Genomic DNA, 13,948 nt, shown 5'->3' on the forward strand with positions numbered 1-13,948 from the left:
TATATATATATATATATATATATATATATATGCAACAATGCAGTGTGTGTATGTGTACAAACTTGTAAAATAACATTTAATCCTTTTTTGCTATCAGTGTAACAACTTGAGTGAAAATACTTTCAGAATGTCTTTGTTACCCCCCCCCCCCAAAAAAAAAATTGTTATTTTTAAATACAATTTTCTCATGAGAAATTTTAAATGAGGAATTTTTTTTTGTGTTAAATCGGAGTTTTGGACCCTACTGTACTCACTGACATGTAAACACTAACAGCACATTAGTCTATAGGTGCAGCACAGTGATATGGGTGTTGTACGTCATATCTGTACTTTACAACGGCTGAAATGTTGTATTGACCAATCAGTATCCAAAACTACCTTTTGTTTTATAACCATAGAAATAATACACATTCCAGCATATACTTTTATGGGAAGAGTGAAGAGTTCACCATGAGGGAGTTGTTCCCAACAACTCATTAACAGCCCATAAAAAACCAATAATGTAACGCATTGGTGTGGTATTGCAATTATGGATCAGTTTAGACTCAGCAAGTGTCATAATTATAACCTACACTATATTACTTTGTAGAGTGCATGACAGATACTTTAAAAAACACAGGGCCAAGATCAGAAGAGCAGTTGTTTTGTTTAGAAAACTTTGATGAATACAATAATTCTAATGCAAGGAAAAGAAAACAATCCAAATATTAAATAGTTTCATCTTCAATATTGGCATTAAATTTGTATAAAAAGGCAGAAATGGAAATTACTCGAGGACAGAGTCAAATTCATGGCAACAAGCCAAGGCTGAGATGAGAGAGATGAAAGATACCATTTAGGCAATCTGATTATTTCTGCAAGAATAATAAGAAACTCTTGGTCCTGTTCTTGTTAAAACGAGGACAAATGTGCAGTTCACAGTAAAGTCAGGCCACATTGGATTATTTACAGCACTTTGGTTGGTTGGGTGAGTCATATCTCATTACGCTTTCCAGTGGGGGTCATTGTGAATTGGAAAGGCCCCTGCAACGTCGCCTCCTGTGAGAGGTCATCATAATAATCAGTACAAAACAGACTGTGTCATGTGACTGCTAAACAAGCCTCAATCCCATCAATAGCCACAGAGTGGGGAAAACAGAAACTTTGCCACTCATTTGGACAAACACCTCCAAGGACATGAGCTCTCGTAAATGCCTGCGAAGTATTGCCAAAGTTCCCCCATGGAGGCAGAAGAGGAAATTGACTGCTGTGCTTGGATTCATTTCTTCTGCACTCTTCACCACATGCCCCTGATTATTTTCAGCTCTGCCAAGTCAGTTTCTAATTTCTGCAGCCACCAAACTTGTGTTTTTTAGTAATAGAGGGAACATTTAACCCTTTAAACCTAACGGCATAGCATCTGGTCTTCAATGAATCAAAGAGGGTTTATGTCACACTCATCTTGGTCAACACTTAGATGTTTATGCCTCCAGCAGTGCTATTGAAGAACCGTTTTGGGTTCCCCAAAGAGCCTCTCGGTGATCAGTTCTGAAAAGAACCATTTTTTATTAGTGTGAAGAACATTTATAATCTACATTTATAATCTAAAGAACCTTTTTCCACTGTTTAGGACCTTTTGTGGAAAGGTTTAGTGGATGTCAAAGATTCTTCATAGAACCATTAATGCCAATGCCACTCTTTTTTTATGAGTGCATGGTTAATGTTCTTCATGAACCATAGATGCCAATTACAACCTTCATGACAGACCTCTTTATAAAGCAAAACCCTCCATATATATAAAGAATCTGCTCTTCCTCTCTTTTTTCTCTGCACTGTAACTCTGCATTGCGGTACTGTGAGTATTTTTGGCTCTTGCTTATGATGTTCGTAATTTGTAAGTCACTTTGGATAAAAGCATCTTCTAAATGAAAAGGCAACAATTAAACAAGCTCTCACTTTTTGCATTTAAGCACTTAAAATTCAGATCCAATGGGAATCACTTGAGTATATGGAACAAACATCAAATAATAAACCAATGTGAGAAATGAATGATAAATGTCTCCATCTAGTGAATCAAATCATCAGTGCACTTCAAAAAGTGGTATGCTTTTGTGTTTGTATGTGAAGTGAGACAGAGAAAGAGACAGATAAACTGGGAGAAAACATGTTAGTTAAAATATTAACTATGACCATATAAAACGGCATAATTCATTTGTACCATTCAATTCAGTTAATTTAATTATGTTTATTAAGTGTCCTTGTGAATGTGAACTTTTGATCAAGGCTGTATGTGAGTGGTCATTTGCTAAGCTTAATTAGCATTCGCCTACTGCTCTCGGTCAGGACAACTGTCTGGGGCATAGACTATCAGAACACAGTATCTAATGTAGTGAGTTTAGCTGCATCCTGATGAATTCTCCCACTTCATTTGTATAGCAAAGTATGGAAATTACATTTTTAAGTAGTTTTTGAATGACTGTGATAAACCACTTTTTGGCAACACAGTAAAGCAAATAAAATCTGTTATCTTACATTTTATTTTAGGGTAAACTACACCTTTATGTCATCTTTTTTTTTTTTTTTTAGCTATTTTGAAGAAGAAGAAAACATATGCAGTTATGTAAATAAATAATTAAAGTTGGTGAGCTTCAATGTTGTTTTTGACCCTATTGACTTTCATTGTATGGATGGACCAAAAGCAGTTTTATTTTGCGCTTACTCAGTGCTTTTGCTCTGACCATAATCACATTTTAATAGCTTTCAAGCAGTAAGTAAGACTGCAATTAACATTGAATTATATCCAAAAGCAGCAACCGGCTTTAATTTGTATGGTCACTTTGTGACATTTATGATCAGGTTAGTGCAATTCATCGTTCCTTCTAAATCCGATTTATCTGAAAGATGAGAGAAAAACAAAATACCCTGATGATTTCTCCTAGCTGATTGGATTAAAGCTGTCTTTCTCCATGTGGAATGACCACTTAAGTTAAATATTTTAATTAGCAATGGCCATAAATAAATTCTGCATTACAGGGCAAAAACGTGGCAGGTGTAACACCCCTGTGGACTGTTTGTTGTGGTTTCTTCCCCTTTTGTTGGTTTAGCCCATACAATCATTAGTTAATTACCCTCATTGTGCTCACCTGTCTGCCACTGATTATCCACCCTATATTACAGGGTTCCTCAAATCTTACCCTGGAGGTCCAATGCGCTGCAGAGTTTAGCTCCAACCCTGATCAAACTCACCTATCTGTGATTTTCTAATGATCCTGAAGACATTGATTAGCATGCTCAGGTGTGTTTGATTAGGGTTAGAGCTAAACTCTGCAGGAAAGTGGATCTCATGGGCCAGATTTGAGGATCCCTGCTATATTAGCTCCTGTCTGTCTCAGCTTTGGTTGTCGGTGCGTGCTTGCGTGCCAGTGTCAGTGTCAGTGTGAGTGTGTCAGTGATCTTGCTGCATCTGCCTTGTTGTGTCTACATTAAATATCTTTATTGGAATCCTTGTTGTCATCCTGCCTGCCTCCACTGACCGTGACAGAATAACTTACCCTAAAGTATATCGGCGTCTTTCCCTTCGTTTGTTTTTCTGGTCTTTGTCCGTTTTTATTTTTCGTGTTATGGATTACCCCACCTTCCAAATCCTCCTGCTGGAGCAGGTGGAACGCTCTCTTGAGGACCACATGGATGACTTTCTGTCCCTGGCTCACCTCACGCACTACCTGAACAACTGCCTCTGTACATTCTATCAAGTTGGACTTAACGCCACCACACAAGCGCAGTTGTCCGGGGATGGTCCTCGAGAGAGCCTTGCCACCTTCATCAAGTGGGTGCTGGTGTCCTGCAAGTCCCATCTGACCGTGGACATCGCGGACAACAACACTAGCCCCACTCTGGACCCTGAGCCCAGCCCACCATCTCCCCGCGGTACGGAGCATAAGCCTGAGCCCACCGATGACGGAGAGCCATTTTCCACCGCGATCAATGAGCCAGAGCAATGCCAAGCGACTGAGCGTAGGATCGCCTCGGATGTTGAGTCCAACCCGTCAGACCAGGTGCAAGAGCCGGTGACCGTGCCCACCATGAGGGAGCAAGCCGTGGACGGTGTGAGCACGGAGAGGAGCTCCGCCCCCTGCATCATGGCTGAGGGTGAGCTGACTATGGCGAGACATAAGGGCCAGAATATGGAGGGCATTCAGTTCCAAAACGAGGAGGAGGAGACCTCGGAATCCCCAGTTTAGCCCGGGAAGGACTCCTGATCCCGAGTCCAGCCCGGGAAGGGCTCCTGATCCCCAGTCCAGCCCGGGAAGGGCTCCAGCCCAAGAGCTCTCTCCAGTGCCCGCTCCTCAAATATGCCCCCCCGCCCGCCCGCTCCAGTCTCCTCCACCGCTGTTGTCTGGCAGCCCCTCTGCTCGCCCTCAGCCCACCATCATTGCCGTGCGAGCCCCCCAGGACTGCCATCCTCCAGCGTCGCCGGGGTTGGAGTCTCCCTCACCTCTGCCTCGGCCCGTAGACCCAGTGGCTCCACCTCGGCTCCTAGCTTCCTTACCTCCACCGTCACCCATCGATCCATCAGCTCCACCGGGCTCCCTCGTCCCTCCAGCTCCGCCTTGGTCGGGCGTCGACCCGCCATCGCCTCTGGACTCCTCTCCTCTGGCTGCGCCTCGTCGCTCTGTCCTACCGGCTCCGTTGGGCTCCTTCCTCCCGTCAGCTCCACCTTGGTCCTCGGTCGCTCCGGCTCCACCACGGATCTCTGGATCTCCGCCTCCGCCTTGGTCGCCAGAGCCCTCGGCTCCACCCTAGCCCCCCGGATCCTCGGCATCCCCCTGGCTCGTTGGCTCTCCGTCTCCGCCTCGGGCTCCTCCACCACCTGCTCCGCCGCCGTTGGTCGGCCCCCTGGAGTCAGTGGCCATTCCTCCTCCGTCGGCTCCACAGTGGGCCGCTATTATGGCTGTGGCCTGGGTCCCACCTGGCTCCTTTTCCTGCTCTGGTTCCCTCCTGTCGTCTCCCTGGCTCCTCTCTCCATTGTCACCTCCCTGAACTCTGTTAGCCGTCCTCCTCCTGGAAGTCTGTTCTCTGCCGGAACCTCCACCTGTCTGGTCTGCCTGCCAGCCCTTTGCCTTCCCCTATCATCATCTCACATCCTGTGCTTTGTCCTCAACCTAGTCCCCCTCCGCCCCTCCCTCTGTTTCTACGGTGCGAGGACGCACCTTCCGGGAGGGGGGAGTAATGTAACACCCCTGTGGACTGTTTGTTGTGGTTACTTCCCCTTTTGTTGGTTTAGCCCGTACAATCATTGGTTAATTACCCTCATTGTGCTCACCTGTCTGCCACTGATTATCCACCCTATATTAGTTCCTGTCTGTCTCAGCTTTGGTTGTCGGTTATTGTGAATGTTACCCCAAGTGTGTGTGTGTGTGTGTGTGTGTGTGTGTGTGTGTGTCTGTCTGTCTCTCTCTCTCATCTTCCTGAATCTGCCTTGTTGTGTCTACATTAAATATCTTTATTAGAATCCTTGTCGTCCTCGTCATCCTGCCTGCCTCCACACACCATGACAGCAGGAAATTAATTGATTAAAATTATTTTTTTTTAATCTGTGGAATTTTGGAAACCAGCCATTAATTTACCAACAGGGTATGTGCTATAGATGGAGCTAGAATATATAAATCACTCCAGCCTGTCTGTGGCGTATGGCCAGGGTGTTTGTTAAGGTTCTGCTGAAAGCCACTGCTTTAGAATTAAATTTTCATATTTGTCTAGTTTAATCATGAAATACTTAATATCTGTATTAATATGTACAGATGTTACCTGTGTTCTCATTATGTAATTCATGCATAAAAATGGTGTACAAAAAGTGCTGTAAGTTGTTTTCCTGAGCTGTAAAATGAAAGTAATAGTATACCCCAAAAAAGGAAACTTTGCTGAAAATTGCCTTTTGCTCATGCTGGTGAGCCTTTTACCCTAAGTGTGGTGTAAAAGCCCACCCCCCCTCTCACCACTACCCTATATATGATATTTCAAAGCATGGGGAAAACAATCACTTCTAACACCTTAATTTATGTTCATGTCTAAAGTTGATGAAAAAGAAGCTTTAAATAAATAATTACATGATTTATTGTCTGCCCCCATCTTTTTTCTTTTAGAGGATAAGAGTCCATGCCATCTGGAGGATGAGCCGGGACCGTGTCGAGGACTGGTGCCTCGTTATTTTTTTGATTACAAGAGCCAGGAATGCAAGCGATTCTTTTATGGTGGCTGCTTTGGGAATGGCAACAACTTCAAGACCATAAAAGAATGCCATGAGAGATGTCTACGTATGTACCAGCAACATAACATTTCTCTTCTCTGCAATTATTAATAATGACATATTGTTTTTGTACAAGCCCTGTGATTAAAGTCATCTGCATGACAAAGGTTACAACCCTTTTGTATTCTGATCTCAACCTTCATTCCGTAGTGCAATTAGCACTTTTAATTGAGCTGGTTCTAATTGAGTCCACATTCTGTTTTTTATTTATTGTTTTTGTGTGTGTGTATGTGTGTGTGTGGGGGGGGGGGGGGTAATTTGAACAGCCACAGTCAATGCAGAACTGCAAATGTAGAAAATTACTCAGCACATTTAGTGCTAAAGGGGTCATATCATTAAGAATCTAACTATCCTTGAAGGAGAAGGCGGTTAAAAAGCTATACTGAACCCGACAGCAAACAGCTTGTGTGCTGGAGCAGCACAGCACTATATCCAGTTCCACATGTGAAGAGGGCATTTACACAGATGTCTTAAAGGGACAGCAGCCTGTTAAAGGTCAGAGAGAAGATAGAAACAACAACAACAAAAAACTAAATGGCAAACAAAAACTGTGGACCAAAGGGGAATTCAATAAATGTTGCTTTGTATGCCACAATTGTACAGTATTTTGTAGAGGACTATTGCAAATACCTAAGATGCTACAGAGATATATATTAGAAATAAGTTATAAAATTACATAATTATTATAAAATTATATATAAATTAGTTTTTCAAAGTTGTAAAAAAAATGTTGGAGTATGTTTTACAAGAAAATATATAATTTCAGTTTTTCTTCAAAATTTCACATTTAATTCAATGTGTTACTTGTCGTTTCCTCATAATTGTTTGTGAAATTTACTATCAATTTCTAAGTGAAATTTGTTTCTATCCCATTTTTTTTAGGTGAAATGTCCTAAAAGAGCAAATAAAATTAACTTTACAACTTTCCACAAGTTGAAAAACTATGTAGAATACATAGAATTTAAGTTCTACAATGCCTAAAATGTTCAAATGTCTTTGTTTTCCTATTAACGTGCTCTCTACAGTCCTCCTACATTATATGCATGCATATTTGCATTGCTTTGACCGTTCTCTACAGATCCCACCTTCTCGCATACCATGACTGGTCAATAATGCACAATGTCTGCACGCTAACTACTTTTCAGTCATTACCTTCAACAGGTATGAAAACAATAGGAAAACAAAGCCTAAACCCGGACATTTTAGGAAGGTTAGAAATTCTGGCCTGGACATGACTGGGGAAAAGAGAATGTATGGTCACCCTAGAAGTACTAAACCTGGAAAAACAGACAGACAGGAAACGTGTTAATAGTACTAATAGTGCTACCTGACAGAGAAATACTTCTCTATAACAAGAAGACACAAAAATGATCATGTTTTTCAATTTCCATCCTCTTTTTAGCTGCCTCAAACCACATGGAACAAAATGCTCCATTAAAGCCAGAGGAAAAAGAAGCCAAGCCCAAGACAGAACCTCTCGCTAAACATGGTGAGAAAAGTCACACATCCTGCTTGTTGATAATATCAGAAAACCTTTTTATTTGTTCTGGATATTTCTGCAGTGATCTATATTTAAAGGGGTCATATGACTTTGCTAAAAATAACATTATTTTGTGTATTTGGTGTAATGCATTGTGTTTATGCGGTTTAAGGTTAAAAAACATTATTTTCCACATACTGTACATTATTGTTTTTCCTCTATGCCCTGCCTTTCTGAAACTCGTCGATTTTTACAAAGTTCATCGGTCTGAAAAGCAAGGTGTACGCTGATTGGCCAGCTATCCAGTGCGTTGTGATTGGCCGAATACCTCAAGCGTGTGACGGAAATGTTACGCCCCCTGCCATGCTGTGATGCCATGCGTGACGAGACAAAACCAATAAAACCCATTACAAACAAGGCATTCGTTGCATCCAGTGGGGACATAATTACGGATTATAATGACTTATACTGTCTTTTTACATGTTGTGTTGCGTATCGCGCCGCGTAAACATAAAACCATGTCTGCATTTGTGATCGGAGAAACGACAAACAACAAGCGCTACTCTGCACTGCTCAAAACTCACGTTTGAATCGTCAGTGGCAAATTCTTTAAATATGAAAACGTACTTACAGGCTGTGAGTCAGAAGCTCCAGACTGTCCTTGCAAAGTTGTAATTGCCCCACTTTATAGAAACAGCCTTTGTGCACAGCCTTTGTGCTACTCTGCAGGTTCAGGAAACAGTCCTCTGTAAAATGTGCAGCACACATCTGAATATTTGGGTTGAACTGTTCTGGAACAGTGTTGTAAATACAACTTAACCACTGATTTCTAGTCGTGTCCTCTTTTGGAAGACCAAACAAAGTAGTTTTCGCTTTCACAACGAAACACACAGCGTCTCCACGACATTGCAGCGGCAACAACAATACTACAGCGAGAATCAAAGGTATGCCTTCTTTCTTTGCGTGAACATTTGGGCGGTGTTCTGCAAATCTTCCCACACAGTGAAGTAGACATGTGGGGGCGTGTTTAAATGAGGCATTTTAGGAGGGCGTGGAATATCTCTTTGGGTTTGAGACTTTAGACTTTGCAACTTTAGGGATCTTATCTATGCACTGACAGCTTGTAACACTCCAAAGAGAAAAGAAAACTTGAAATCACATCATATGACCCCTTTAAAGGTGCACTAAGCTATTTACTTTTTTTGGTTTGTTTTGGATTTTTGTTTGACCTTTTAGCACATACACAGCATTAGTGTTATTAGTGCCATTGCATAAATATCTTTAATACTTTTCATATGAATCTTATTTATAATTTGTGTATTTGGCTATTTTTAGTTGAAGCTCCATTGAATGCATCACATTTGCCACTGCGGAGAATGTCCAAACCATCTGCACAGGAAGCTGGTGAGAGTCACACATTTCACACACGTGTACAAACACACACTGTGGCGGGAGGAGCAAACATCAGACACAGAGGGTGTGGCGTCAGGCCTCAGAGAGGCTTTTAATAACAGAAAATAAACAGTGTCCAGAAAAAGGGAATAAAGTATTTATTCCAAAATAAACAGGGGATCTGGTGTCCTCGTCGTGTTGCGGGGTTTGTGAAGGTGGGGCAGTGTTCGAGAAGGAAGGGTCCAGGTAAGGGACGGAGTCCGGTGGCCGCACGCGCTCCACTCTCGGGTCCGGGGAGCGAGGGGTGGCGGCTTCATCCTCCTTGGCCCACGGCACTTCCAGGAGACTAAAACGCCGGATGCGTCTGGACGAAACGCCTATACGATACAAAATGTATGCGTATACAGCTAAACTCCGTGTGGACGGGGCCTTAAACAGCGACGGTGATGAGGCTCCATTCGGTTCAGGTGTGCCTCATCACACGCCGCCAGCTCTGGTTATTTCAGCACCCCTTCTCTCTCACGCACCCACTCCCAGGGCCGGAGTGGGACTCATTTTCAGCCCTGGAGTTTCATGCCTTAGACCGGCCCACTTTAGTTTACGATTTTATCTTTAATTTTTTTTTTCTTAGCAAGGTGCCGCAAATGGAAAATAAGGGACAATTGTGATTCTTAATAAGAAAATAAGGGACAGAATAAGGGACGCTCAAAATATTTGTACTGTATCATAATGTATGTCTGCCCGCAGTTCAAAAGTTCTCAAAAATAATCACATTTGTTTTGCTTAACTTATGTACATTTATTCTAAAAATAATTTTAATGTCATACAAACAAAAAAAAAGTAATTGGCCTGAGTAAATTGTACCATTAAAGAATTGTGACTGCACAAGTAGTGTAGGCCTACTAATTTAGGAGGTGAAAATACTGTGAAATTACCAAGCGGCAACCTTCCGGTCTCTCTTGTGAAGCCAACACGGAAGTGACTAAAACTGCAATTCATCGACTGGCTGCTAGAGGCTGGCTCCAAAAGGGAGTCAGTCCCATAGAAAAAAAATATGTTTATAGCCTGGTACAAAAAATGATTTTGGTCTATATAGCTAATTTTGCCCTTCATGACAAGTGTGAGGGGGGTGAATTTTTTTATAACTCATCCGTTTAAATTATATTAAGCCTTAAAGTTCTGCATAATTAAGGGCGTGGCCACTTGAGTGACAGGTGGATTGTCGCTGCTGTCACCACCGTCGAGCTAGGTGGGCGTGGTTTCAGCTACCAGCTCCCGTCGCTTTGTCCATTTTCTATTATCCGGGAGTGATGCGCGGTGATGGCGCTGCCAAGATGGCGACGGCCGGCTCCGCCCACTTTGAGCTTCAAAACCGCTCTTCAAAAACCTGCGGGTGACGTCACAGACACTATGTCCATGTTTTTATAGAGTCTATGGAAATTACATACAATTGCATGAAATTAGAAAGCATAACAACTGAAGGTCTATGAAACGTCAGTCAATAAAGCATTTTTTTTAAAACAATAACACTTACATTTTTTAACTAAAATATTATTGCAACCATATAGGCTAGGGCTGGGTAAAAAATATCGATATCTCGATATTAATCGATTCTCATTTTTATGGAACGATATCGATTCTTAAATCCGAAGAATCGATTAGTCTAGCCTGATTTCAGTTAATGGACGGAACATTGAAGGGCACCTCCAATCCAATAAATCACAATAAGCATTGTGCATTGGTACTTTTAATATGAAACAAAGTCTTAGGTTTCAAGTTCTGTCCATTGTATTGCAGTATTCAAACAATTAATGCCGTTTTGGCGCTGTTTAATGTGGAGTGACAGATCGCTGTAGCGCCTCAGATCGCACACGTGAACTGATCATCTCCTCCACATTGATACCAGTTTCAGCATAAAATAAACATGACTAAACATCCAAAGGTAAGTTAAAAGGAAGAGTACAACTTTACAATCCGTATCCTGTATTCATGTATTCCTGTATTCATGTAATCGCTCAATCAGTGTTTCAGCCACACAAAGAGGTCAATATAAAGGCTTGTAAACTATGTGTCACGTAACGTCACATTTACCTCAGAAAAACATATTCGGTGACCATAAACTCATTAGTCAGATAGGAAAATAAACTGTAGAGAGGGGCATTTTGTTAAATATATGCACCATATAACATATTCATTATAAATGTAACTGTTCTTCAGTGTTTAATTTATGTTTGAATAAATCCATCAAGTTTTTATGACAGCCACCATTATGTTTATATATTTTTTAAATACGAATTGAAGTAGAAATATGTGATTGTAACTTTATTTTAAAAACTTAATTAAGTGTAATTTTAACAAATCAGTCAATTTTAACCTTCAATATTATAGTAACGTAGTACCAACTGACTCTCATGTATATTTTACAGCATTAGTTGAGAGATTTTTTTCCTTGAGAAAATTTGGTATGTACTGTACCTGATATATATCCAAAATAATCGATACTGAATCGAATTGAATTGAATTGGTAATCGAATTGAATCGCAAGCTTGTGAATGAGAATCGAATTGAATCGTGAAATTTGTGTCTAATCCCAGCCCTAATATAGGCTAGCCTATGAATGAATGAAAATGCATATTTTTCAATTAAAGAAAGAGGATACTGCTTGGTCTTAAAGCCTTCCTTGAGCAGCTACGTTCACAAAAAAAAACAATTTGCGTAAATAGAATGATTAATTATCAATTGAGAATTTGTTATTCATATGGTCTGGTGGTCATATGGGGTGCCTGCGAATACGGGACAAATTGCGTTAGCTTTCATACGGGACGCTTTGATGCCTTAAGGGCATCCATATTTCAACCCCAGTGGCATGACAAGAACGGTCCTCACGGCCAAAAAACAGACCGGCCCACGGGGAATTCTCCTGGTGCTCCCGATTAGCCAATCCGGGCCTGCCCACTCCTGTCGGGAGCCTGGCGAAGGGCAGCGATTAAGGGACGGGGTATTGCTGATAATTAGGGGGGAGGCAGGCGACTCGCCACAACACACACAGGCAGAGGGTTCTAGACAGCTGTGCCTTTGTGTAAAACAGTCTGTTTGTCTGAGTCCAGAGGGCAGCGTAGCAGCCATTTTTTCCTGCCTCCTCCTGCTTATTTTGACAGTTAAGAGCTGGTCTCTGCTCCACAGCCCCAAGGCACATGACATCCTTGTCTGGCACACAGATTGCACAAAAATCTTTCAAATATGTGGTTTTGTAACATTAATACTCAGTTTTGAAATGTAAAAAACTGAATATCAGTTTCTGTAATTGCAAGTATATTTTGTTGTGTTAAATTTCCTCTTCTTGAGATTTGGGCTCTTGATGGAAATTGCAAAAAAACTATTAAACACTTGCAATTTTCTGTATTTACATGGTTACCATGTGTTAATGGGAGCTATTCATATTACTTCACATTTGCCTTTTCTTGCCTTAATCGCAGTGGTTAAAGCTGCAGTCTGTAATTTTTTTTGGTTAAAAATGATGCGAAATCAATATTTGAGCAAGTACATAACCAGCCAGTGGTCAAAACTTTCGCCTTACTTTAGCCCGATTCACAACGGTTAGCTTATAATAATGTTTTCTAATTTGAGTGGTACGGGTAGGTTTTCGCGGGAAATTCGAGCATGGCACTGCGTCATTACGTCACGTCTGTAAACATAAAGAAGTTGTCCCGGCTACTAGGCTAGTGTGAGGATCCTGCAAGTGGCGGATCGTTTATAGCCTTTTCTCACAGCAGCCAGAATAATTAAATGTATCATTTTGATGGTGGGTTGTAATCCATAAAGGATTATGTGTTTATGAAACATATGTGAATGAAATTAAATTATATTCAAATTATAAATGTGCTCATGATTACAGATAGCCTGGGATTATAAAGATTTGTATTCTAAAGAAAACCAGTTCGAAGGGAGTATAATTTGCTTTTTGGGTTAAAAGAATTTCTTAATATGAAATTCGAAGAGTATGACAATTACAAACCTGATTCCAAAAAAGTTGGGACACTGTACAAATTGTGAGTAAAAAAGGAATGTAATAATTTACAAATCTCATAAACATATATTTTACTCACAATAGAATATAGATAACATATCAAATGTTGAAAGCGAGACAAATGTCAAATGTCATGCCAAATACTGGCAATTTTGGATTTCATGAGAGCTACACATTCCAAAAAAGTTGGGACAGGTAGCAATAAGAGGCCGGAAAAGTTAAATGTACATATAAGGAACAGCTGGAGGACCAATTTGCAACTTATTAGTTCAATTGGCAACACAATTGGGTATAAAAAGAGCCTCTCAGAGTGGCAGTGTCTCTCAGAAGTCAAGATGGGCAGAGGATCACCAATTCCCCCAATGCTGCGGTGAAAAATAGTGGAGCAATATCAGAAAGGAGTTTCTCAGAGAAAAATTGCAAAGAGTTTGAAGTTGTTATCATCTACAGTGCATAATATCATCCAAAGATTCAGAGAATCTGGAACAATCTCTGTGCGTAAGGGTCAAGGCCGGAAAACCATACTGGATGCCCGTGATCTTCGGGCCCTTAGACGGCACTGCATCACATACAGGAATGCTACTGTAATGGAAATCACAACATGGGCTCAGGAATACTGCCAGAAAACATTGTCGGTGAACACAACCCACCCTGCCATTCGCCGTTGCCGGCTAAAACTCTAAAGGTCAAAAAAGAAGCCATATCTAAACATGATCCAGAAGCACAGGCGTTTTCTCTGGGCCAAGGCTCATTTAAAATGAAC

The 13,948-nt window shown here is 41.2% G+C and overlaps 2 protein-coding genes across 4 annotated transcripts in view; one reads left to right on the forward strand and one right to left on the reverse strand.

The window, feature by feature from the left end:
• Positions 1–13,948, reverse strand: part of LOC107584160 (PTB domain-containing engulfment adapter protein 1) — a 195,956-nt gene that overhangs the window by 131,549 nt on the left and 50,459 nt on the right. The window lies entirely within an intron of this gene.
• The window catches only part of LOC107584163 (tissue factor pathway inhibitor-like), a 38,635-nt gene that overhangs the window by 17,877 nt on the left and 6,810 nt on the right, over positions 1–13,948 (forward strand). For both annotated transcript variants that reach the window (XM_016270664.1, XM_016270663.1), the window contains exons 3-5: positions 6,123–6,293; positions 7,689–7,775; positions 9,102–9,170. In XM_016270664.1, the coding sequence (XP_016126150.1) occupies positions 6,123–6,293; positions 7,689–7,775; positions 9,102–9,170 (327 nt within the window). The remainder of the gene's footprint in view (positions 1–6,122; positions 6,294–7,688; positions 7,776–9,101; positions 9,171–13,948) is intronic.

This window comes from Sinocyclocheilus grahami, unplaced genomic scaffold (assembly GCF_001515645.1).
Source record: "Sinocyclocheilus grahami isolate Dianchi unplaced genomic scaffold, SAMN03320097.WGS_v1.1 scaffold57.1, whole genome shotgun sequence".
Lineage (NCBI taxonomy): Eukaryota > Metazoa > Chordata > Actinopteri > Cypriniformes > Cyprinidae > Sinocyclocheilus > Sinocyclocheilus grahami.